Source organism: Phalacrocorax aristotelis, chromosome 9, assembly GCF_949628215.1.
Source record: "Phalacrocorax aristotelis chromosome 9, bGulAri2.1, whole genome shotgun sequence".
Classification (NCBI taxonomy): domain Eukaryota; kingdom Metazoa; phylum Chordata; class Aves; order Suliformes; family Phalacrocoracidae; genus Phalacrocorax; species Phalacrocorax aristotelis.
Window position 1 is genome coordinate 30411774 of NC_134284.1, and position 25323 is coordinate 30437096.

At 39.1% G+C, this 25323-nt stretch overlaps 1 protein-coding gene across 1 annotated transcript; it reads left to right on the top strand.

Moving 5' to 3' along the window:
• The first annotated feature begins 154 nt into the window (after positions 1-154).
• SGPP1 (sphingosine-1-phosphate phosphatase 1) lies at positions 155-16478 on the top strand. The gene is made up of 3 exons (XM_075104126.1): positions 155-1079; positions 12817-12906; positions 14886-16478. Exons 1-3 carry the CDS (start codon positions 465-467, stop codon positions 15435-15437), a joined length of 1257 nt encoding a protein of 418 aa, XP_074960227.1. The 5' UTR covers positions 155-464; the 3' UTR covers positions 15438-16478.
• Positions 16479-25323: the final 8845 nt, after the last annotated feature.

The following is a 25323-nucleotide window of genomic DNA, read 5'->3' on the forward strand; positions in this document are numbered from 1 at the left end:
GAGGGAGACAGTGAGCGACCTGCGGCCAATCCGCGACGCCATGAGGTTTCCCGGGGGTTCCCCTCCCGGCGCGGGGGGGGATTGTGCGCAGGCGCGGCGGGGTGGAGACGGCGAGGGGCGGTGGCGGCGGGTGCGCGTTCGCGTCCGCGCGCGTGAGGCAGCGGGAGCGCGCGGCGAGCGGAGCGGAGCGGGAGCCGAGCTGAGACGAGGGCGGCGCCGGCCCGAGTCGGGGGGAGTCGGGCGGCGCCGGGCGGCGTCCGTTGCTCCTCGACGCCTCGCCCTCAAGCGCGTTTCTCCTTAGGGAACTGTTCCACCCCGTCCCCCCGCACCGCGGCGCGCTCGGGAGACCTCGTCCTTTCCGCCGCCCCTCAGGCGAAGCCCCCCCTCAGCGGCCCCGCTCGCCGGCCCGGGCAGCGCCTCGCCGCCCTCAGCCCGTCCTCCGCCGGCGGTCTCTCCGTCACGCCATGGCTCTCTGGCGGCGGCTGGCCCGGCTGGCCGCCCACCTGCAGGACCCACGGAAAGTGGCCGCCTTCCAGCGGCTCTGCGGGGTGGAGGGGCCTTCGGGCTGGGCCGACGCGGAGCAGCGGGCCGGGGGCCGCGGGTCGGTGGCTAACGGCGGCCCCGCGGCGGAGCGGGCGGGAGAGCAGGGGCATCCCGCCGGGAACGGGACGGTGCCCGGCGGGGCTGGCCCCCCGCAGCGGTGGCGGAGGAGGCCGCGCCGTAACTCCCTCACGGAGGAGGACGGCAGCCAGGAGTTCTCCACCCGCAGCCGCTTCCTCTACTATCTCTTCAGCCTGGGCACGGAGCTGGGCAACGAGCTCTTCTATATCCTCTTCTTCCCCTTCTGCATCTGGAACTTGGACGCCTGGTTGGGCCGGAGGCTTATCATCATCTGGGTGTGGGTGATGTACCTGGGGCAGTGCACCAAGGATGTCATCCGCTGGCCGCGGCCTGCCTCCCCGCCCGTGGTGAAGCTGGAGGTCTTCTACAACTCCGAGTACAGCATGCCCTCCACCCACGCCATGTCGGGCACCGCCATCCCCCTGGCGCTCCTGCTGCTCAGCTACGGCCGCTGGCAGGTAATGCTCACCTCCTGGTCCTTCGCCGTCTGTTCTCCCGCCCCGGGCTGTACGGCTGTGACAGACTTGACTTTTTCGCGGGGGAGAGAGGGGCTGAGTTTGGGTAAAATGTGAAATTCGTGTCTTTTTTTCTTGCCGCCCCCTCCCCCCCTTATTTTCAGTTTTTTCTGTGACCCAAGAGAGTGCTCAGGTAACAAGAACTGTTCTAATAATTTTGTCTTCTGAATGGAAGTTGTGCTGACTTTATGAATGGTTAGCTCAGTATGCCTTAAAAGTCTACTTTAGCAATCTGTTCCTATAAGTTTGGCTTTTTTCAGCTTGTTGCTTGTAGGGTGCGTGCTTTGCACAAAGTTTGGATAAGCATTGATATTTTTACAGGCGTTTGGTTTTACTGACAGAGAATTTGGTGGAGGGCCATGGACTGAAGGGCTTTTTGCTGATCCTTCTTTGCTTTGAGTCACTTTGTAGCTTGAGTCAGTTTGTAGCTTTAGCTTTTTCTTTAACACTGTCTTTTAGTTGCATTACCCATAAACTGGAAATTACTATTTCTGTTCTGAGGCGTACATATCCTTTCAGCTGGTTTTACAACTATTAATGTGCTAATAATTAGCAGAAACTGATAACCTCTGATCTTTTCAGCACCTTCATTCACCAAACCTCAAGATCTGCCTATTGCACTTTGGGTCAATAGATTAAGTTAAAATAACACTATTCATCTGGTTTACACAAGCTCTGTGGCATGTGCTTTGGCGTTTGCTGTTAGCAGTATGGGCAACCGTAAGAACACCAAAGAAAGCACAACGTGTATTCAGCTCTCTAAATCACTGCACCAATTTCAGCCGTAAATGGGGGAGAAGCCTTTGCCAGGCAGCAAATGTTTAGTGTAGGGTTTTGAGGGCTCTGTGTGTAATGTTCAAGAAGTTATGCAATAAGACTTAAGCTGTTAATGTTTACAAATTCTTATTACAATACCTGCCTATTTTAAGTTAGATGTATGTATGTCATCTTGATAGAGAGAACTCTCTTTGTAAGCTTTATGCAGACGCTGAACCAGTTACTGTTAACAATCACCAGTGTCTGCTGTCACTTTGTGGCTTTAGTATAGTACTGGGGTGCCTGAAAGAAAAGAAACAGTTGCAGGTTAAAGATTGTATTTGGCCTCTCTTTAACCAAAGTTTACGTATCTACTTCTGCAAGGTGATACAGCGTGCCCAAAAGAAAGCTATGAGGGGTTCATATTCTTTGCTAAGAAAACATGAAGTGTCAGTCTGCTAGAGTTGTGCATGCATCAGATAATGTCGTGTTTTGTGGGTGTTTGAAATAAATATTTGAAGTTCTGCCACTGAGATGCTTAATTTTTTTACATAATTACTGCAATCTGAATATTTGATTATTACTTATTAGATGTGTGGGTCTGATGTCAGTTGAAGAATTAACTGGTTTTCTATTTCTTTGCATGTGGGAAACCTCATTTAGTAGTATCAGTCGATTAGCTTTGCACAGACTGACGTCATGTGTACAAGGGAGAACCCGGCTTGATTGCTTTTATAGAACCAGCAAACTGACAATGTGTGAAATGGTAATTTTGCCAGTGAACCAAGTTCAATGTTCGGTTTGCCAGCCCTGCAACTGCAGTCTGTGAAATACTCTGCTAATTGACTAAACACATTTATAATGAATGCACATTAAGAAATCATAAATATTCAGTCTTGTTATTATTAATTTAGAACTATGCTTAAGAAATGAGGAAGCAAAGTGTTTGAGTCTTCATTTTAATTCCTTTTTTCCTATGAAATGGGTATGAGTAACTGACCCCTCTGGAACCCACTTCTACCATTTCAAAACATTCATTTAAAAAAAAACACTCTCTGGATTTTACATTATTTCCAAATATTAATCAAAAGTTAACCTATAGCACATTGAACGTCTTTTGGTTCACCTCTAAAGAGTTAAGCTTTCATCTAATGCTTCTGCTGTTCTCCATATTTTGCTTGCATTGAAAGGGAGTAGAAACTACATGACAACTTCTTGTCGTGCTTTTCTGGAAGTAGGTGGGGTTAAAAAAGACAGACCTCAGAACTTCTTGAAAAGCTATTAGTGCTCAAGGAGCTTGTAATAACTCTGATTTTTATTAAATTATACATATTTATCAGTAGATACAAATAGTTGGATTTAAACTTGTTGGCAAATGTTGGGGTAGAGTCTTCCTATGTATTCAGTACAAGCAAGCATCACACAGACCCTGATCGTGGTGAATCCACTTCTTGGGATTTTGTTCAGAAAAATCATAGCGGAGCAAGACCGTGAATTTAAGCAGATACAGCTATAACTGTCTGCAGGGACTTGTGGAACACAGGTAACTTTGAGTTTATCACTTCGAAGTTTATACTAAACCAAACAAATCCACTGTTGCTCTAAAAGAGGTTACTCCAGTGAGAAGGGAATCAGGGAATCACTTTCCTGTATAGCTCGCTTGGAGTTTGCTCTCGCTGGGCTATGACTTCCTAGTATTGCGAAATAGTTCTTTTTTATCAAATAAAGGCAGTCTGAGTCTTCCCCTTGAACCCCTTGAAATGGGAGCAAATCTGCTCTTATTTTTCTAGGTCTGGTCCCAATTGTCCATTTAAAACCAATTTTTTTTAATTCCAGTAGGTTTTCTTTTAATCTGTTGAATTAAGTTTGTGCTTTCCTAGTTTTCAGTGCCCATCAGGAATTACATTAGTTATTTTCCTTTCACCTAGAATTCAAAAGGATTTTTGACTATACATGGTAAACCAAAAATATTTGCTTATAAATGCAATTGTTCAAGTAAAATATTTTCAGAGATGATGTATTTGAGATTTGTGACACATTTTCACAATTAGAGACTTTGGACAATGGGAATATTCAAGGCAACCAACTTTCAGGCAGAAACAAATTCTATGTTAAGATAATTTTCATAATAATTGTTCTGTCCATTGTGGAATACAATTTTTCGATTTCTCCTTGTATTATGTGAGATTGCCTGAAACTTTCAATTCCACTTGCATAATCTTTATATATTTCTTTATTTGATATTGTTAAATCTCAGCAGGGAAAACAACATGTTTCAAAGATACTTCAGTGACCTTGAAATACAAAGCTCATGCCAGAGACTCATGAGAATTTAGGAGTGTATAGATGTTGATATTTTTCTTTGTCTTTGAAGCTCTGATACCCAGAAAGAGAAGGACAAACACTAAAAAGACAGTGAGCTTATAGATCTTGATATAGTGTAGGAAAAAGTATACCTTTATCTCGCTGGGGAAACCTGCTTTCTTTGAAATATTGACAGTTTGAGCTGGGCTGGCTTATATAGTATCCTGAATGGGGAGGCAGAGAGTGTGTGAACTGCTGATATCTACAAAACCTCCAAAAGCCTCAGGCTGAGAGTACTGGAAATAAATATTTTTTGTATTTTATTTTATTACTTTGAACTGCTGATTTCAAATAGATATCAACACATATTTTATTAGAAATGGTGCTTGAGGTAGAATGGTACCTGAATGTGTCATAACCCTGCTGTTTCATTTTAAGGGGGCAATAGGAGGGATCAGTCAGGGGAACAGAAAATATGCTTTTTCTCCCAGAGTTTCTCCAGGATGCAGCCTGTCTCTGGCAGTAGTTCTCTGGATTAGGAAGTGATGGGTTTGTAGTCCTTCCTGAGCTCTGCGTTAACGAGCTGAGTCAGGAACTGCTGACTCTCACTGTAGGCCATAGAACGAACTTCTTAAGTTGATATTCAGCAGAGGCCAAAGCCTTGATTGATGAGTAGCTGGCCTCTGTAACTACATTAACCAATGCTGTTTGAACTGGGCTTATCTTCTGAAGCAGCTTAGATCACTAAATATGATGGCATTATCCTCCCTATGTACTTGTCTGCCAATGTTTTATATGCAAATCCTATCATCAGAGACTGCCTGTCCACACCACTGGTGATAATGGCGACCTTAATAAGCACGACTGCTAAATGCTGTAGAGTGCATTTATTCTGTAATGCTTTATTTGACTGACATCCAAAATGTATTTTTCTATTTTCATTTACTTAGCGCTCTCCTGACTCTTCGTAGTACCAAGCGTGTGAGAATGTCATGTACCATGTCAAACACCCTTCCAGAAACCTTCCATCCACATCATGACTTTTACCAACCAAAGCTGATGAATCTAATCAAATGAGAGAGGTTTGACAGGATCTGCACTGGGAGTTCAGAGAGATCTGCATTATTCTGTGATTCAGATTGAGCGCTACTAAATAATACCTTTGTAACTGTCTACCTGCTCTTTCATTTCAAAAGGCTAACTTCTTTCAGATCCCCTCTGGGAATAGGGAATGCTTGGTTATTGGAGCCAGATGAATGGTCTAATCACGACATCGCTGTAGTGAGACTTTTACAGAAAGTGGGCAAACCTAATTTTAAGCGTCTGTCCTTGTTGAAAGGCTTGCGTTACCAGTAGGATTGATATAGTGATAAAACTGGAAGCTACACGTAGGAGGCCATCTCTTATATACGAAGTCTGTGTATAAGACCCAAGTACAGACTCCTTTCAGGAAGAGATCCCGCATCTCTGAGGGAAGCCCAAATGGATTTTGGGTGAAAAACTAAAATGTTGTGAAGAAACTTAGGCAAAGAGATGCGTGCTTGTCTAACTGGTTTTCTTACATGGGTTTCTTAAAATAAACAATCAAACAAAAACTCTTCTGACAGGAGAAACGTAGCTGAAGGGTCAATCTGAAAACCCAGAATTGCCCACGCAATAAAGAGCTCTTGAGAAAGAGATGGGAATTTGGAGGGTCAGCAGCACTGGCCTTGTCTTGTATATTTTAGTTGTAAGGTCTGCTTTTGTGGGCCTGTTAATGCCTGTAGTTTATTTGTAAAGGAAGCTGGAAAAAATTGTGTGGCCTGGTTGATTCAGATGCTCTTAAAAGTTTGAAAGAGCATAGCCAGTTCTTACAAATTCAATTGGAGAACCTCTGCTAGAGGTGTGCAGCAGCCTGTCCTATTAAACTGCGTTGATTGGAATTGAATGTATTTTTCAGTTTTGCGTAAGCAAATCTTTAATTAATGTAAAAGAACTTGGGGAGAATACGTAAAAGCAAATGCCATAAGGTTTCACAGAATCACAGGTTGGAAGGGACCTCAGGGATCATCTAGTCCAACCTTTCTAGGAAGAGCAGAGTCAAAACAAGATGGCCCAGCACCCTGTCCAGATGACTCTTGAAGGTGTCCAACGTGGCCGAGTCAACCACTTCCCTGGGGAGATTATTCCAATGGTTGGCTGTCCTCAGTGTGAAAAATTTCCCTCTGGTGTCCAATCAGAATCTCCCCAAGAGCAATTTGTGTCCATTCCCCCTTGATGCAGAGTTTTTGATGAAGAAAGGATTCAAAGTAAATACTTAACTTTTTTTAGTGGACTGTGCACATGCAAAGTGCAAAGCACTCCTCACACTTTTAGGGTGTGTTGATTAAACCTGAGAAAACTTCAGTTTGCAGAAAAACTATCTTTTAGGTGTTAGGGGCATAAGCAGAGCAAGCTGTAGGTGATTCTTCCTGGGTGTGTTTAGGGAGGGATTTTTTTTTAATGACTTTTAATGAAAAGAAGTAACAGGCTCTAATTGCTATTGTAACTCTTTAATTTCTTTTCAGAATATGTGTAGCAGAAAATGAAACCTTTTAACTCCCTGCAGGGTAGGCATTGAAATCTTTGTCTTGGAATTTATAGAAGGGGTTCCTGTAATGACATGTAGCACTCTGATTTTTACGCTTTTTGATGTTAAGGTTGGTCAGTGAAAGAAAGAAGGAAATAATTGTAAATGTTGCTTAACCACTGTTATTTAGTACATGGCCTTTTGTCAAAAGACAGGTTTCTGTGTCTTTTTTTTCTAAAAAGACTCATAAGTAGGCTTTCCTTTTCAGCCATAGTCTTCTCCCTTTTCTTCAGCTCCCTCCACAAAATCACTTATATGCTGTGCTTTTTGTACTCATCTGACCAATCAGTGTCTGAGTAATTCCTGTAAACATTGATTATGGCTTTTCAAATGACTATTGCCAATACATAGCCCGAATATTTTATTAAAAGTGTGATGCTGCAAGTGCTGCTTGGACCTTTTTAGTGAACTCTGACCCAAAATAGCTCGCTCAAAGTCAAGCTGAACTTCTGAGTTATCATACAATTGAAAAAAGATCATTGAGTAATACTGTAGAACACCGAAAATATTAGAAAATTAGCTTGGAGCCCTTTGTGGATGCAGGAAACTTCTCCAGTGTAGAATGTAAAGAAACGAGCATCTAGAGTGTGTTTTAAGAATGTTTCTTTATGAAAGAAGGAATTTTCTGACCGAGGTCAAAGCATTTAGGACAGATTGTTTCCTTATGAGCATTTTCAAACAATGGTTATGTTATTAAGACTCTTGGCAAAAAGTCAGATTAAGAGGAGGGAGGTAGGATAGGCACTTGAGGGAAACGTTTTTGATGTGATCCAGTCAGAAGATTACAAGCCTGTTTTGGAGGATGTAATCAAATAAAATAGGAACTTCCCATTAAAATCAAAGGGCATATAATTCTCAAGATTTACTGGGAGTAGTTTCACTGCTGTTTTCCAAATACAACCAATGTAATTCAGTGTTATTGATGAAAACAAGATTCTGGATATGGGAACAAAATTGAGGCCTGAGAGAAAATGAGTAGTCTACTAAATCAGTTTTATTACTAGCTTTTTCTTTAGCTTAATATGTGAATTTAAGAAAACAATTAACCTTTTAATCCTTTTTTTTTTTTTAATAACATGCTTGGTGATCTGTCCCTTAGTCATATACATCAAGACTGGGACACTTTTCTTAATGGATATGATGCCTTCAAAGAAACATTAATTCAAACATTTGAAAGCCAAAATGCCAACAAAGGTATTTATTTAATCTATAAATTGCATTTGTGTCTCTGTCCAATCTCTGCCTTGCTGTCAGTGCCATCTGCCTCCTCTTCATCTTCTAATATTGTATTTGTACTATATGCTTAGACATATCATTGAAGTTTTATTCTGACCTTCAGAAGAATATTTATGCAAGCTGGTTATCAATGATTTGATCTAATGTGGAATGTGGGGTACTTTCCTCACAAAGAAAAATGCCAGGTTAACGTTCATTTTGAGTCAACATGTGATTTTGAAGTTCAGATAAAAACACTATACGAGTGTCTTTATTTTTGTATAAGGTTACAATTTTCAAATCACAAGTTTTTTTTTTATTTAGAAAAAACAAAGCTGTATGCAGTTCAATAAATACTTCCCATACTCAAAGTTGTTGATGTGGCATGGTAGCTATGGAGGCATAATGAGGTTTTGAGGATATACATAGGATGGTCTTAATTGAGAGCATGGAGGCAGGGTTTGAAATGTTTGTCTCTAAAATGGGCTGTTACTGAATATCTGACTCTAAGTGACTCGGAGTATGGTCAGGGGTGAAGAGTATGGTCACTTCTGTTACCAGAAAGAACAAGCTGAGAGAATGAAACCTGATCTCTACCTTTGCCAGCTGTGATCTCTGACAATCTTTCAGACCCTCACCTGAAAGGCGATACGATGCCAGTCTGCCTTCTGATGCCTAAATGTGTAAGAAGTAGCAATGAACTGGGGACGAGGGTAGAAGTGAACTTGTGATCTTTTGTCCTTTGTGCCTGTGTAGGTCTGATTTATCATGCAAGGAACCACGGGCCTAAAACTGCTGGAATTCAGCAGTCATGCCTTTATCTTTCATTTAAGTAATGACTGTCAGTATGTCTTTATACAACTATATAGAAAAGATCTAAAAGTTTCTAGTTCAAAGGTAATTGAGAACTGCTAATTTTCAAATTTGTGAACGCAGTATTTTCCAAAATAAGAGACCCAAGCAAACATCCAAAAGAGTGCTTATGGCTTTCTTCCATGAACGCTTGAGATTAGTTTATACTAAGGTTTCACACTAATATTTCATAAAATGTACCTATTTTAAGCAGAAAACATAATAAAAATAGTTTGGTTTTGTGTTTTTCAAAGGTTCATTTGCAATTGGGAGAGAGGCTTTATGAAATCTATTGTATTGTAAAGCAGGACTGATAATAAATGTTAATACTCTTAAGGCACTATATTGATAGAAGATGTTTCCGTATTTGCAGGACTGGGTGGTGGGAGGTTACGGATATTCACAACCATGGTATAACCTATGTATGTATGCAAAATACATACAGGCAGTAATTTTCTAGATGAAACAAGACTGAGAAAATGCTTGCTAGTACCTCAATATTGCATTATTTTTGGACAGTAATTTGGAAGTAAATATATGGCATCAGCTTTTTTTTATAAGGATCAAGGTGATGTCCCCTGTTGGTGTTATGACTTGGCACGCTGCTGAGCCGTCTTCTTGCTGAGCTGCAAGGTGTGTGGGAGCATTAGTCACCTTGTATACATATCCCTACATGTGAGGATAAAATATGTGGTTGCCTTATCACCTCAAGGCAGATTTTAAGCAGGTGCTACCAGTTTGGCGTTCTAGGAATTCTTGAACCCAGTGGCTGCTTTTAAAAGGTATGAGGGAAAACAGGCCAAGGAGGAGGCAGGGTATGGTGTGGTGTTTGTGTTGAAGCAGGGGCGTTGTTCTGCTTGATTTCTGCTGGTGTCTAAGGAGTCCAGTGAACTATAGAGCCCCAAAGGGTACATAAGAGATTTGTGATGCTCCGCAGGTGGGTTCTGGGGAGAAAGTTGGATTGGTTACGTGGGTGATGTAGGGAGGGATGGATATAACATTGGAAGAAACCAGGACAAATGAAGTCTAAAACCTTCTAAAGAAGGTAAAATTTTATTCCTGTACCTTAGACATAAAGATCTCTTTATGTTTGAAGCTTCCTTACCAGTCAGTAAAATAACTATATATGAATCAGGCTTAAATATAATTTGCTTTTTATTGGGGACACAATAGGGAGGTGTTGGAGCTCTTGAATACAGATGCTTTGCTACAGCAGAACTAAGCTAGGCAGTGTTTTCAGATGTTTTAATGGGTATCTATTCTCAATACTGTTCAAAAACAGAATCAGATTGAGATATGACAGAGCCAAATATTACCTCCAAAATCTTCTTCAAAGTCGGAGCTTGTGACGCAGTTTCTTTCTTCGCCAAACACCCCTCCCTTGAGACCTCCTAAGAGCAAGCATTTCTTTTCATTTCTAGAATTTATCCTACCCTCCCTGCTGTTTACAACAACCTGCCCAGGACTCTGAAAACAGGAGTCCTCACGTATACCTTTTACTACCTACTCCTTATTCTTAGGGTCTTGCTGTTCAGCTGCTCTAGCCTTTCCTCCCCCCCAATCCCAACTTCTTACCCACAGAATCATTAGCTGCTACAGCCTGCTGCTATATATAGCTGCTGAGCCCGGCACTTCAGTGGTCCTCCTGCTAAAGCTCCAGCTTCTGTTTCTGTCAGGTATTTCAGAAATGCAAGAAAAGTCTTTAATAAAGAAAAATCTTACCTCTGATTGGAGCCTGAAAGCACAGATGGTGTGTGCCAGGAAACAAGAATGGATGTATGGTATCAAGTGATGGGCAAAACAGTTTGAAACCTCTGACATGTGCGTGAACACATGTAAGCTCATTCTACTACTGAGTAATTGTGATAATATTAATTTTTCTGGTCAAGAGGTTTGCATTGCTTCTGGAGGTAGTACATCTTCCCTTGCTAATCTCTGACAAACAAGAAGTCTATCTTCCCAAGTTTTCATTTTGCAGAGCGTGTAAAGAGGTGCTAGAAGCTCCTGTTTCTGTCAGAGGATATAGGGTATACCTGTCCCTGTGTGTACAGCATTTTTGCTTTGCTAGCCATGTGGGGGAAGAATGGAGCAGCACCAGGCAGGGAGACTGTGTGGCTGGAGTGCCTTCCTGGTGCAGGCAGTGTTACTTCTAGCCTGAGATCCATGGAAATAATGGTAGAGGCATAATGGGGATGAGGGATGGGGCTACACTTGTAATGTATTCTGGTGGTGCAGCACAGCATACAAGGATTACTTTTGTGGCTGCTGTAACAATGTCAGCATCTGATAACTCTGCAATCATGTCTTGAGTGTGACCTAGTTACTGGTGTATTGCTCATTATTAGCATAATTCTGAAAGGCAGGAAACTGAATTTGTTCCTTCATCGTTTCAGTTGGAAATGAATCATTAAGTACATAATTTTGTTTAGGTACAATTTGTAGATGAATGCAGTAGAATCAAAGACAAATGTTGCTACAGGAATTAGAGTTTAAACTAGATGTAACATAACTGTGAGCTGGGCGTTTAGAATTTATTTTAATGTGAAATCCTTTTCTTATGTGAAATATAAGCTTCCTGATTTTCTGTTAGTTTGAGAAAATTTTCTCAAGGTTTGCCCTGTTAACATTGTCCTGGAGCTGAGAATTCAAAGAATGTTGGAATAATGCAGAAGACTGATGGTTTTTCCTCAAACCTGTCGCTGAAAGACTGATTTAGAAGCTTGTTGATCTGTTAAGTGGCCTTCACAGAGGACATACAGCTTTCTCCAGTAAGATTAAAGATACTTTCTCTAATTTGCTGGATATTCTACCCTTCAGGTCACCCATAAAAGGAGCAAGGGGAAGGGCAAGAAAACTGCCTGCAGTTTTTAGTTTTTATTCTGAGATTCGGGTACATCTAGATTGCCTGTTTATTTTGAAAATGTTTATCATTGCTTTCATGTAGGAAGTGAAGCAATGCTGGAAACATGCCATTTTGCCTTGTGACTGCTTCTTTTATAGAACTAGTAATTATTTTTAATACTGAAAAAAGGACACCGTATCCTGTCTTGTACAATATTTTGCAATATGGTACTGGGGAAAGTATTTCTTACTGTGCCGCAAGATGTGAATTAGCATACTTTAATCCAAAACCTAAAAAAGTTAAAATACTAGGTTTCTACACAGGTTGATATGTGCTTACTAAAACAAAGTGTTGTGTTCCTTTCTGGTAAACAGTCCTTAATAATAAAACAACTTGTACCAGAAGATGGAAATAATTGGAAAAAATTACTTGACCTCTTTTTGTTTAATAAGTGTGGATTGTAGTAGTAAAGTTATGTGGGTTTGTAGAGAACAAAAAAAGATTACTATTTGAGGAGTTTGATACTGATGCTCAGAAATTGAGTAAAGGATTACAGAAACTCAAAAAAAGTGTGTAGGGAATTGAATTTATTTGTAAACTATTATGAGTTCTTCCTTTTCAGGAGAAAGGTGAAGCTACTAGATTCTGCCTGGATAATTGTTAACGATACTAGTGTATTGTGTAGCTACACCACCCAGTGTAAAACTGTTCCACAGTTTAAAAGGCAAGGCTTGTCTCTGCCCATACTGCCAATTTAGGATATCATAACATGGCAAGACTAACTTCAGCAGAGATCTATTAACTTCTTACTGCTTGTCTGAAAAGATATGGGGCGATGCCCTGAAATTCATATATCCTGAATGCAAAGGAAGAGGACAAGGAAAAAGGTGAAAAAGTTTGTTTGACTTAACAATGTCTTGACTTTACGAAAAGTACACTTACTTGAAGTGGTCTAATAGGCTTGGGTAGGCTAGGGCAAGGAAAAGGGTAAGCATAAGTTTCATTAATTGGAGTTAATTACAGAACTCTCAGAGTAATTTTTTAAAGGTGGGGTTTTTTTTCCTCCAAATTCTAATACAGTCTCTCATTTTTTTCCCTACCAGTATCCCCTTGTGTTTGGACTGATCCTTGCATTCTGCTGGTGTTCTTTGGTTTGCTGTAGCCGAATTTATATGGGAATGCATTCAATTTTGGTAAGAAAATAATCCTACGAAACTTTTATTTTCATGTTTAAGTTTTTACAGTGCAGTAATTGCATGTAGATCTTTTTTTTTAAAATGTCCTACCATACAGGAACAGAATACATACATTTATTCAGCAGAGAATTTGACACAGTAGCTAAAAGTGGATGTCAAACTTCTGTTAATTTATATTTTTCTTTCATAAACTCAGTCCACAGTTGAGACTTATCTGATGTTTAATAGCAGTTTTAGTGCAGAAATTGATGACTGCACTAAAGCACTGGCTAACTCTTCCTCTACAGAGTAGAAATAATTTTGTGTATTGAGAGTATGACTGCTAATGTCCTCTCAGGTTCCACATCAGCTACTCAAAGCATGTGCATTTCAGAGTGCCACACTAAATGCTAGGGTTTCATGTACCAAAGTTTCTAAAGAACCAAATAACAAAGTTGCCATCTTTGAAAAACAGACTTATTTATTTAAAAGAATTCAAAACAAATCAAACTGAAACACAAACACATGCAGTGTAAAAACGGGAAAACAAGAACATTACAAAATGGTAATCAGAATATAAGACCAGTAAGAAGGATGGCTAAAGAGGAATTGAGGGTCACTTGCTAGGAGGAAAGCTAACAGACAGGAAACAGTAAGCCTGAGTAGTAAAGCTGGTAAGTGAACAGTGTAAAAGAAGCATGTGAAAATAAGGCAGCTCAGAAAAGCTGAATGATGTATTTGCATTAGTGATTAGGAGGCTTCCCAAGTCTCCTGATTCTCCCCTTTTATGGAGGACAGTGGGATGAACTGGTATGTCAGCTGACATTGTCAGCTGACAGGTAATGTCTTAGAACAAGGTCAAGCAACAAATAGTGATTCGTCATGTACACAAGGTTATTCAACAGTTTCATATCTGAATTTTCACTGGTGTTTGAGTGAATACAGTTAACCATGCGTTACCTGTAATATAAATTGTCCATGGTGCCTAAGATGGGGGCAGGTAATGTGGCAAATATGGCAGAAGGTTGTGGTTGCTTCTGAAATAAGCAAGTCTGACTTCCATATTAGTCAATGGTATTAGAGCTTTTATCAAGCATTTGATTAGTGGAAGTGAATGAAAATGGTTCGTTGAAGATGGAGCAATATAAATCCTGCTGATCAAAGTCCCACCTCCTGGCTCATATGGAAAAGTTGATAAGCCTGTGAATGAAGGAGATCAGGTTTCTGGTGCTTGGATTTTGAAAAAGCTTTCAACAAATTCCTTCTTAACAACTAAAGGTGACTAAAGTTGCAGATAATTCTGTGCAACTGAGTGAATAATCAATGGTAACTGAAATGTAATGATAAATATAAAAATAATTAGAGTAACCTTTTAATTAAGAAAAGATATTTTAAAAACAATAAAACTGAAAATCGAGTATGAAGCCATGGAAGTTACCTCTTCCTCTCCTTTAGTAGTTGGAAACAGTTCTCCGTTCTTGCAGTATTTTTAATTCTGAAGCTGCGGTGGAAAGTCACAGCTGCCCTAATGCCTGGCTGCAGTGGTCCTTGACTGCCTTACCAGCTGTTGCTGCTAGCGTGCCTTTGTGTTGGCACCCAGGCACTTAGTGTTGAGCTGCTCCAGCAAAATCAGCCGGCAGAACTCAATTAGCTGGGCTAGCTTTGTGCTGACTGTAGGCTGGAACGTACCAGTCCTGGGCAAGGACCGTTGTAGCCAGCAGATAGGTAGGTCTGCAACTTTGTTTGATTGTGGATCATTTGATCATAGCTTCATTCATGACAGTGATCATTCACAATCTGATCATGAAGCAGATGTCCTACTAATAGGTTATCTTTAACATAAAAGATTTCACCTTGCACAGTAGATGAGAAAAGATGGGAATGCACAAGTCACTTTAGCAACAGAGTAACTAAGCTTTTCTTCATGCTAATGTAACTTAAAATTATTTTTTAAAGGGTTATTCCACTGAAATGATATCTTTGTCTGTCTTCAACAGGATGTTATTGCTGGATTTCTGTATGCTATTCTCATCTTGATTGTCTTCCATCCATTTGTGGACCTGATTGATAACTTCAACTTAACTTACAAATATGCACCCTTAATAATCATCAGTCTCCATTTAGCCCTGGGCATCTTCTCTTTTACTCTGGACACCTGGAGCACATCGCGAGGAGACACAGCACAGATACTGGGCTGTGGTGCTGGAGTAGCCTGTGGCTCTCATGTTAACTACGTAATGGGTCTAAAGCTAGATCCTCCTCCTGATACGTTACCTTTATCTCTTTCCTCCCTCACTGTGACTGTGTTTGGAAAAGCCATGTTGCGGTTGTTGATTGGAGTAATAGTTCTGTTGTTAACAAAAGTAACAATGAAAAAAGCCACTATTCCACTGGCATGTAAAATATTTTGCATACCACATGATGATGTACGGAAAGCAAGACAACGCATGGAAGTTGAGCTTCCCTATCGCTATATTACGTATGGAATGGTTGGGTTCTCCCTCATGTTTATTGTTCCTTGCCTCTTCCATTTTATTGGTCTTTCTTGATGCAGTTTTTTCACTTCAAATAGGGAGAACAGAGCTAGTTGCTTTTTGAAGAGGCGCGCTAGTTTGCTAAGGGAAGGCCAGTGAGCTTGGCTTTAGCAGGGTCTTCACTTTAACAGCAATATATAGCAGGCAAAGCATTTAAAGAACTTTGCACATCTTTGGGTACGGTATGGGGCCAGAAGTCAAATATCAGTCTACAAGAAGTGCTGAACTCTATAAATGCTATGTCTAGACTTATTGCTGTAACAAAGTCTGTGTGTGTGTGATGCAATGAATGTATCCGGAATGTCTGTCATGCTGTACCTGTGTACACTGACATTTTAACAGGTATGTCTGACAGCTAATCAGAGAGCTCCATTCATGATCTGTTTGCCATTTCATAGTAATTTATTCAAGTTGTTGGACCATAGGCTGCTGAACTTGCTTTCCTCTATTCTTTCCTGAAGTCCTGCTTCAAGATGTTTCAGCTGATAGGCATTTCTAATGGACCAAACTTGTAATGAGGTTGAATTTTTCTAAAAAAAAAACCAACAAAAAAAAAAACCCAGCAACAAACAGAAGCCTTTTTCTTTAAACCCCTAAACAGAGTAAAGTGTCTGGATTGGCATTGGTAGATATCACTAGAATATATATAATTCAGGTACTGTATTTTATGGTTTAATAACTGTGCCTTTCAGTTGCTAAATTAAGAAATGCCATATATACTGTGATGTAAAAATGCCTGATTTTAGTTAAAATCCTACATAATTAGGCAGATATCTTTAAATGTTAGATTGTCCACGTTGCTGGCATGATTCAAGTTAACCAGAATATTCAGTTTAGCCTGATCAAAATTGCATAAATTAAATGACCCAAGAATCATTTCCTTAAGCTCAAGATATTGTAAATGGACAAGAAACCCTTTTGTAAGTATTTTTAATGTGTACTGTAATTTACTGGATGAGGATATATTTTTCTGGAGATTGTTTATACAGTGGACAGATATGCAAAATTAATTATCAAACCTTATGAACAATAAAAACACCCCATTCTGCAAAGAAATGGGACTCACTTATTATTCCAAACTGATTTAGAAGGACCATTGTTTTTAGATATTTGCTTAGAAAATATAATCCTTATTCTTGAAAAAATACATGTATTTTTACGCATTAACATACTATATTTAAATGCGATATAACTTTTGCCCAATTTAGATAGCTATAAGACAATATAATAATCAAAATAAATTTTTAATCATTCTGATAGGCAGACTGTGAGCAGTCAAGACAGTATGGTCAATGCATAAATGGTTTGTGCATATCTAATTTTTACTGAACTATTATGCACTTTTCAGCTTTTCATGATCCTTTTTTCAGTGATGAGTAGAATATGATCCTTCAAGTGTAATTTCATGTGCCTCTTTTGTGTTTCATTTTGTCTGTAAACATGTTGCCTAATCTGTTCTTTCCATGTCAGGAACTGTCATGTTGCAGCAAGAGCTGTCTTATTGTCTGGCCAGATATGAATTTCCTAGTTTTGTACTGTAAGTTTTTATCAGGAAAAACATAATTTGGTTGGGAAGTATAGTGATTAGATATAAATTTTTGTAAAAAATATTTCAAATTCAAATTTTCTTTTGTGCTGGAGTTCATATCCGAATTATTGATATGTAAATTAACAAAATTAACTTTATCTCTTCCCTCAGAGCAGTCAAAGTTATGGTACGCTGGCATTAGATGATGTGAAAAGCTAACTTTTCTGATGCATTTCTTCAGTGCGTTCAGAATGCACCGCTATGAATGTATTCAAACTGATGTATTCAGAACTGAGAGCGTGTTAAACAACTTCTATAGTTGAAAAGACCTTACTACTAGAAAATGGTTAGTTTGTTTCAGTGCATATTTCTGGATTTGATTTTTCTATCTGTTCCTCTTTTGCAGTTTAATGCTGAACGTGCAGTAAAAGGTCAACTGGTTCCTAAGGTTTTGAGGGAGGGGATTTCCACCAGTTTGGCTTTGTGCACTAAGTCATTAAATAAATAGCTGGGGGGAATGTACACAAAATGCCTTACGCTTAAAGCCCTGAGCAAGTGGTGTAGTTCCAATTAATATTAAGTTAGTCTGAGGACTGGTGAAAATAAAAGGATACCATTCTCTGAAATTTAAGGCATATTCTTTTTAAACATCCTAGCTTTACAGTTTATAGCAAAAATGTTTAAATTCTAGCACAGAAGAGACAAGTGAGCAAAACTAATTTTTTAAGGTACGTATTTGACTTCTATGAACTTCAAGTTTACAGCAAAAGAGTGTTCGTAAAGCTGTCTCTTCTGGCTGTGCTTGTTCTGTTGTACTGTTAATGAAAAATAAAATCTACTGTGGAAGATCCATAATGGGTGAAGACCATAGGCACGGCTTTCAACAGGCTAAGGAAAATTGCACTGTAGCTCATTCTACATGTTACTCATAAATATATATATTTCATATTTTTATCACAATCAGTAACTTCAAAATGTCATGTTCCATGTACCACATAGCCTAGTACACAGGAAACGTGTATCAGAATGTCTACACAGCACCTTTACAACCCTGTCTCTAAGACTGCAACTAGTTTACTGATGTTCACCTGCAAAAAGTTTTACTATTCTATTTTCATGTTTTGTAAGGGGCTAGGCTCAAGAAGGCAGTTTAGCACAAAATGTCATGCAATATGAACCCTGTTATAGAATAAAGAATCACAGAAATGCAAATTTTAAAAATCCAACTTAAGTATTTGTATTTTAATATATTTTTATTTAATAATAAGCTAAGATTCCTTCAGATCAGGCATAACAAAACAGCAGGTAAAACTGGAGCACTTTCTTTGCCCTAAGCGATTGCTAGAGTTGAACATGAAAAATATTCCCCAGTAAGAGCATCAGCTGGTACCAAATTATTTATACATAAATTTAACATAGCTTTAGAAGGTAGCTAAATGTCTTTTCAGAAGAACAATACACTTGAAACCTTTCACAAAGTGGTGCAAAAAGATATTCATATGTCACTGCTGGTGAACCTACTCAGTTCCAGGAGTATAGTCCTAAAGAGAGAAATACCACTACTAGAGGCAGATATAAATACATATTTATTACAAAAAGCTACGAGTTAAACTTGTCTTATTTGATTACTGTATGAAATAAAACCCAAAACTAACAGTCATGTAGAGTGTAATTTGGCACAAAATTCTGTTTTTCAAGAGGCTGAAGAGACTTGAATTAGTCTTAGACTGCCGTATACATAGGAGCAGGATTTTTCTGACCTGGCCCTCAGTCAGAACTAACATATGCATTGCATGTTGGGTAAGTTTTAGAATATATTATTTTGTAAAAAAGGTTCGTGTTTATAAAAAAAGCTATTATTTTTGCTTCCCATACCATGAACTGGGGCTGAAGCCTCTCTTCTGTGTGATCACCTTTGAAGCTCTTCAGTCTCTGATCCCATTTGCCTTTCCACTTCACCTGCAAATTGTGGCAGGGCGGGGTAGGGGAGAAGGGGGGGTGGAGAAGCTATTTTAAGGTAAACTGGCAAACCAGAGGGAGTTGTATGTTGTTTATTCACTTGGAATTTTTTTAAGCTAATGGACAGTTTTTCTGAAAATGAAAAACAAAACCAACCAAACAACAACAACCACAAAAACCCCAAACAAACCAAACCCAGAAAGATGCGTTTCTTCTAAAATGGCATCTCTAAATGTGATATGTGGCTTTTTTGCTTGTTTGTTTTACCAGAAGAGTGTTGAATTGTCTGGATCTCAAAAGCTATTATGTTTTCCTTTGCTACTACTTTTTATTACTGCTTTCAGTATTTTTTTACTCCATTGCTTGCTTATTTCCCAGGAAGTGTCCTGAACTTTTTGTGCGCAACTGCTACTTATGTGAAGATTGTAATTTTGAACTTGTAAATACTTAAGGGCTGTTAGTGGCTGTTAGCTGCTCAAATACAGAAAAACAAACCTTGCATGCTGTAAGTAAATACATCTGTTGTGCTAAAAGTTGTTTCTATTTCAGTATTTACTTTCTCAATACAAAACTGAGATTTTTTTCACACACAATACATAAGATATTTAAGAATTCACTGGTATGAAGGGGCATTGCTGTCTAACGCCTGTTAACTTTACGGGAGTTCTAAACCTAGTTCCTTCCGTATTACGCTGAGAACGAACCCTGAAGGTCATGTCCATGCTCTGGCATGCGCACAGGCATCCGTGTGTGTGAAGTGACTTCCCTTCTAAGGTGTAAGTAATATTCTTGCTCTTGAGGTCTGAGAGATTGTTCTTTTTAAAATCATACTTAGCCCAGTTTTTACAAGACTTTTAAAGGGCTTAACTTGGAAGCTGTTTCTTAGGAGCTGGAATGGCCTGTACATTTGCAACAGTTAATTGATGTTTTCCCCTCTGTACCACAATTGTGCTGAATGACAAGGTCCCAGATTAATGTCAGTAGACAAAATGATGACAGGAGAATTGATATCTTGGGGTATTGTGACTCAACTTACTGTAACTGATCCTTGGGTGCGTTTTTTGGTCCAATGTAGAATGTTTCCAGGTTATACAATTTATTTCTATATTCTACAAATGACTTTGAGGAAACTTTGACTTTTTTGTGGGAGGAAGTCTCACTGAATGACTTCATGCCAGAACTTTGTTCTAGTGGAAAGCTTAAGTGGCCTATTTGTTTCAGAAAAAATATATAAGCCTATTTTAAAACTTACTGTAAATACCATATTTGTCAAATTGATAGATCAGTTGGGTCACTAATGTTGTTTTTCTTCCTATAATACTTCTTGAAACAAAAGCAAACGAAGCTTAATTTGGAAACAAAATGTGATATCATGTGGCAGAGAGGGATATAGGTCTTTAGATGTTCCCTAAAAAGCAAATATTGCATGCTGGACGTGAAGCAGATTTAACTATGCATTAGACAAAATTCCTTGCACTCCGTTCTGCACCAGAAATAATTTCCGTGTCGGTAAGAGTCCATTTAACAAAACGAAGCAAAGCAATATGTGCTTGCAGTGTATAATTGGTAACTGTTCCTGTAGAATCAAAGAAGATTAGAGGGTACATGGGAGAATACTACCTTAAACATATTGACCAGTAAATGTACATAGAGAGTCCTATCAAGTTGGAGAATTTTATTAGCTACTAAACTTTGACTAAATTAGTCATTAAATTTTTCCCACAACTTTATTTTTTGTTAGAAAGACAAGGGTGATATTCCTGAAATGGAAATTAGATCTTAAGACAATTCTAGATGTCTAAAATATCATAACTGAAAAAGATCAGTTCAGGAGCTAGTAACCTGAAAAGTAAGAGCCAGGTCTGAGGGGGATTTTGTATTAAACATAATGCACTAAAAAAGGATGCCAAAATTTGGCCTGTACTTGATTTATATGAAATCTGTAGTAAATATAGAGATACATATAATATATTGCATATTGGAGTTTCACTTTTTTATGTATAGATTTTTTTTCTTATTACTGCATTCCCTGATAAAAGGAAGTGTTCATAAAATGTAAAACAGCTCTGTCTGTATAAGGAAAGACTGTTAGTGGTATTTCAGGAAATAATGTAGTCATAACCCCCAATCTCTCAACCTCTTGGAGAACTATATTTAAATAAATTTAAAAAGTACTTCCAAATGCAACCCATGAGTGAGTTGAGGATCATATAGCGGTTGCTGTATAATAGTGTACAACTGATGATTTAAAGATCAATACATTGGAACTTTTTGTTTTCGTTAATGATTTTGTACTTGTACACTTTCTGCAGTTGTCAACTAATATGTAAACTCACATTGACTGGTAACTGAAGTGTCTAACTTCATCTGCAATGAGTGGGTAATAAACTACTGTTGGATTCAGATGTGCTCTGCTGTCTTTATTTCTTCCCGTGCTAAGGGACATGTGGCTGGACACGTACCACAAGTGTAAAACACCGATCACACGAAAACTGACATTCATATTATCATATAGCAATAATTGTTAGAACAATATTGCCTTTTCAAGTGTGGGCTTTAGATGCAAAAGTTTAGGAAAAAGAATGTGGAAATGCCGAAATTAGGTTTTTCTTTTTCTGCTGCCTGAAAATCTGGACTGTTTAGTTTCATATACTAAATAGTAACACAAGCTATTGATCAAACTCAAGCTGACTTGCTTTCTAGGAAAGTGCCTGTTGTGGGAAAGAAATAGTTTCACAAGTTCTGGACCTACTGAAGTTTGAGTTTCCAGTGGATATCTGATGGCTGCTGTGACTTAGGCTGCAGGCTTACTTTAATGATACAGCTCGGTCCTTATCTGAAATCAGAATCCTCACAGAAAACCACATGAGTTTCTATCCTGTTGGGTCACCTTCCAGTAACTTCTGCTCACCTCCCAAATCTGCTTTGAAAATTGGCCAACTGTGGGTATTTTTTTCCCCCCAGACTATTGGATATGTACAGATTTTCCACGGAATTCACGTAGGCAATATATTTGCATGAAATTTTCTTCCTTAGTAAACCAGATGAATTGCAGAACATTCTTAATTTCAAATGCTGTGAATTTTGTTTTACCATGGCCCCAAGATGCTTTAAGTGCTATGTAATACACAAGCATGGGAGACTATGAGTTCATTTGTATATTTTTATTAACTTTAAGTAGCCTTTGAAGTGCAGCAAAAAGATACTAATCAGCATTACTCTTGCTTCCTCTCTTCCTGCAGTTGTACAATGCCCTGTGAGGAAGTTTGAGCAGTAAGTAATGTGCCTGCACGGTACTGCAGAACTAGAAGAAGTGGGAACTGCCCCTTAAAAGGAAGCTGTTACGCTATTTCAAACCCATTTATTGGACACTGTACAGTGTTCCTCCTTATTTTGCTAACTGGAAGGATTTATGTGGAGCTAGTGCACAAGATTCTACTTTTTATGTAAGGTAAGGGTTCATACTTTCATGCGAAGCAAATCTACAACTTGCAGAGATTGCTGTGATTATTTTTTTTTTTGTCCAACCAAGGCCTTTTTGTCCTGTTAGAGCTGTCAAAAGTGTAGGTAACCAGCATGCTAATTCCAAGGACCACAGAAATGTATTAAGTTGTTCTTTAAGTTTCAAGATCACTTTGGAGATGCTGAGACAAAACAAAAAAAAAATCCCAAGACCACTTGAAGAACCCCAAAAAAGGATAAAATCAAAAAGTACATGACGAAAACCTGAAACATAGCTAAGTCACACCTCTTGGACAAGATTCCACTGATGTTTGTAACTGTTTGTGGTCTTTGCCGGGGAAACAAATGTTGTTATAAGGACTTAACTTGTTACTAAAGCAAGGCTCTGGTCCCTTGCTTCATAAAATGACTCAGAAGTGCTTGGTCTCCCTAATTCTTCATTCTAAATAAAATAATTTTGAAGATATTTGGAGTAAGCATTCCTCCTCTGCTTAAACAGCTGATAGAGCATAACTGATGGGCTTGTGGCAGTTCCAGTTTATGCCATGAACTGAAGCCAGAAAGGTGTAATTAGAACTCCTCTGATCAGCCCATCCTGGCTAAATATTACTGAACTGATAACTAAATCTCCATGGACCTGAGATCTGAATCTTCGTCAGCTGCATATTGTGTTTGTTGCTTTTTCCATGAGACTTTCAGACGACAAGAGTGGACCAGATACAGAACTGCATAAACCTTTATAGGTACAAGTAATCTTTAATAGTCCTTTGACATCAGTTTAGCCATGATTTGCATATAGATTGCTTACTTTGATTTGTCTTTTTGCTTGTTAATTACTCTGTAGAAAGTAAAAGCAAGTTCCTGCCCAAAAGCTTAAACCTGCAGTGCATCACAAATTGTCTCTTCCTCCATTTTACATTTTGTAGTAGAGCCTTCCCTGTGCCTTAACCTTAGTCTGTGAAGAACAGTTGGATGTAGAAACACTTGTTTTTCTTTTCTGAAGGATCTTACTGCTCCTTTGATTGACAAATATTTATTACAGCCTTTATTATTGACTTAACTGAATGCTCTGGCTTTATACAAGTGACTTATTCCGACCGTGTGCAATAACTTTTCTGGATGGTGTGGCAAATACTTGGTTTACAGGTGATGTGGCATTGGTACAGTACACAGCAGCCCTTTCCAAGTACAGCTGGTATGCTTGCTTTGACTTACCTCTGATGTTCTAATCCTCCTTCCCGCTTCTAGGACTAATACTTTCTTCTCCTGTCCCCACAACATTTGAACATGGATCACATCCTAAAGAGAAATCTTTTATTTTTGAACTACATAATAAATCATCTAGGTATGAGAGTGGATTCTAAACCTGCTAAGAATCTGTGGGGTTTGTTTTTTCCCCCCCAAGAAGTGCATGTACATTCCAGCTATGTGTAGGGGAGCCAAACTTGTTTTCTTTAATCTCAGGAGGAAGTAGCAAACTTCTTTTACACTGCTATAAAAAGCAATGAAAGGCTGTTGTTTAAATACATGCTTTATAATGGAATTCAGTGAAGTTCAGACAACAGCAAACTCATCAAGAGAATCTTATTTCTGTGGATACTACCCTAAACTCAGTTCAACAGAACTAAAGCGTTTGTTCCCATGTGCTACAAGCCATTTTTCCTCACTTCATGGACACCTGCTTCTCACCTGCTCTTCAGCTTCTTCCCTTCAGGTAGCTCTGAAGACCAGCATCGTACCAACCTTTACAGCCATACGCCATGCTCAGTGATATGCCGCAGCACAAGGGTCCTTCAGCTCACAACGGAGAGCGTTCGTGCAGCCATCCTCTGCATAGCTGGGAATCTCTGTTCTCTGCTAAACACAGTGGCTGGTCTGAAATCCACAGAGTAAGATTGTGGATGATGAGAAATAGCAAGAAAATGTGTCACTAGAGCATTGTAGATAGAGGGGGGGAGGAACCTGTGTGTAGCAGAGGTGAGATGCTGGCATATGGAGAATAAAAAAGGATTGTAAGGGGAGGACGTAAGGGGATAACAGAAGTGTTGGGAAGTAGTAGGCTGAGGAAGAAATTGAGAGTTGTGAACAAGGCATGAGCTGTAAACCCTTGGCCCTTTTCAGAAGATCCTTGCAGTTAGGAACAAAATTCCATCTTGTAGTCTTTTAATAACTTCTAAAACTTTTTTTTTCTGCGTGTTTTTTTTTTTTTGCTTTTTATCTGTAGCTGGTATGCAGTTGTGTCTGGATATACTTAGTATTCAAAAAGGAACTAGTTAGTTTCCCAAAGCTGGAGAATGGGGTGGCTATTTTGGCTTAGAGTTGTGGTCATCTGTTACGGCAGCTAAGTACAGGCAATGGACTGCTCTCATTTCTAATGTGCTTTGATTCCAGATAGTCTCAGATTCGAGTTTGTAGATGGATTCAGCAGTTAATCTTCTCAGAATTAAAAAAAAAAAAACAAACCCAAACCAAAACAAACCACAAACCCCGAAGTTTGTTTTCCAAAAGTTCTTTTCCTCCTAAATGTATACGGCTAATTTGACATGATAGCTTAGCAAGCATAAACAGAAAGTACGTTCTTCTTCTATATCGGTTAAAGACAAAATTTCCCCTGAATTATTTAATCCATCACATGTCGGATCATCTCTCCTGGTATGCCAGTAGCCATGTTTGGATTGCTCCTGCTGTAGAGATTTCAGTCCTGGTGCCTAATCAAGTCCACAACTGCCTTGGGAAGATTGCGAGCAAAAATGCCTGGTATGAAGGGTTACTTTGCAACTGCGAATCTCACGCTGTTAAGCAAAGGGATGTAATCATGTTTGCTTGTACAGAATGATTAAATTTCAGAACATGATGACCTAGATTTCTACTAACCTGCAAAGATTTTAAAACTGAAAATTTAGAGAGGCTGTTACCTGTGCTTCCACTGTACACAGTGTGTACTTTAATAAT

What these genes read in the sequence shown, in the direction of transcription:
- SGPP1 (XM_075104126.1), top strand. Translation starts at nt 465, where the DNA reads ATGGCTCTCTGGCGGCGGCTGGCCCGGCTGGCCGCCCACCTGCAGGAC. An exon ending in TCAGCTACGGCCGCTGGCAG is followed by an intron (nt 1,080 to 12,816) that starts GTAATGCTCACC and finishes TTTCCCTACCAG; the next exon opens with TATCCCCTTGTGTTTGGACT. An exon ending in TGGGAATGCATTCAATTTTG is followed by an intron (nt 12,907 to 14,885) that starts GTAAGAAAATAA and finishes TGTCTTCAACAG; the next exon opens with GATGTTATTGCTGGATTTCT.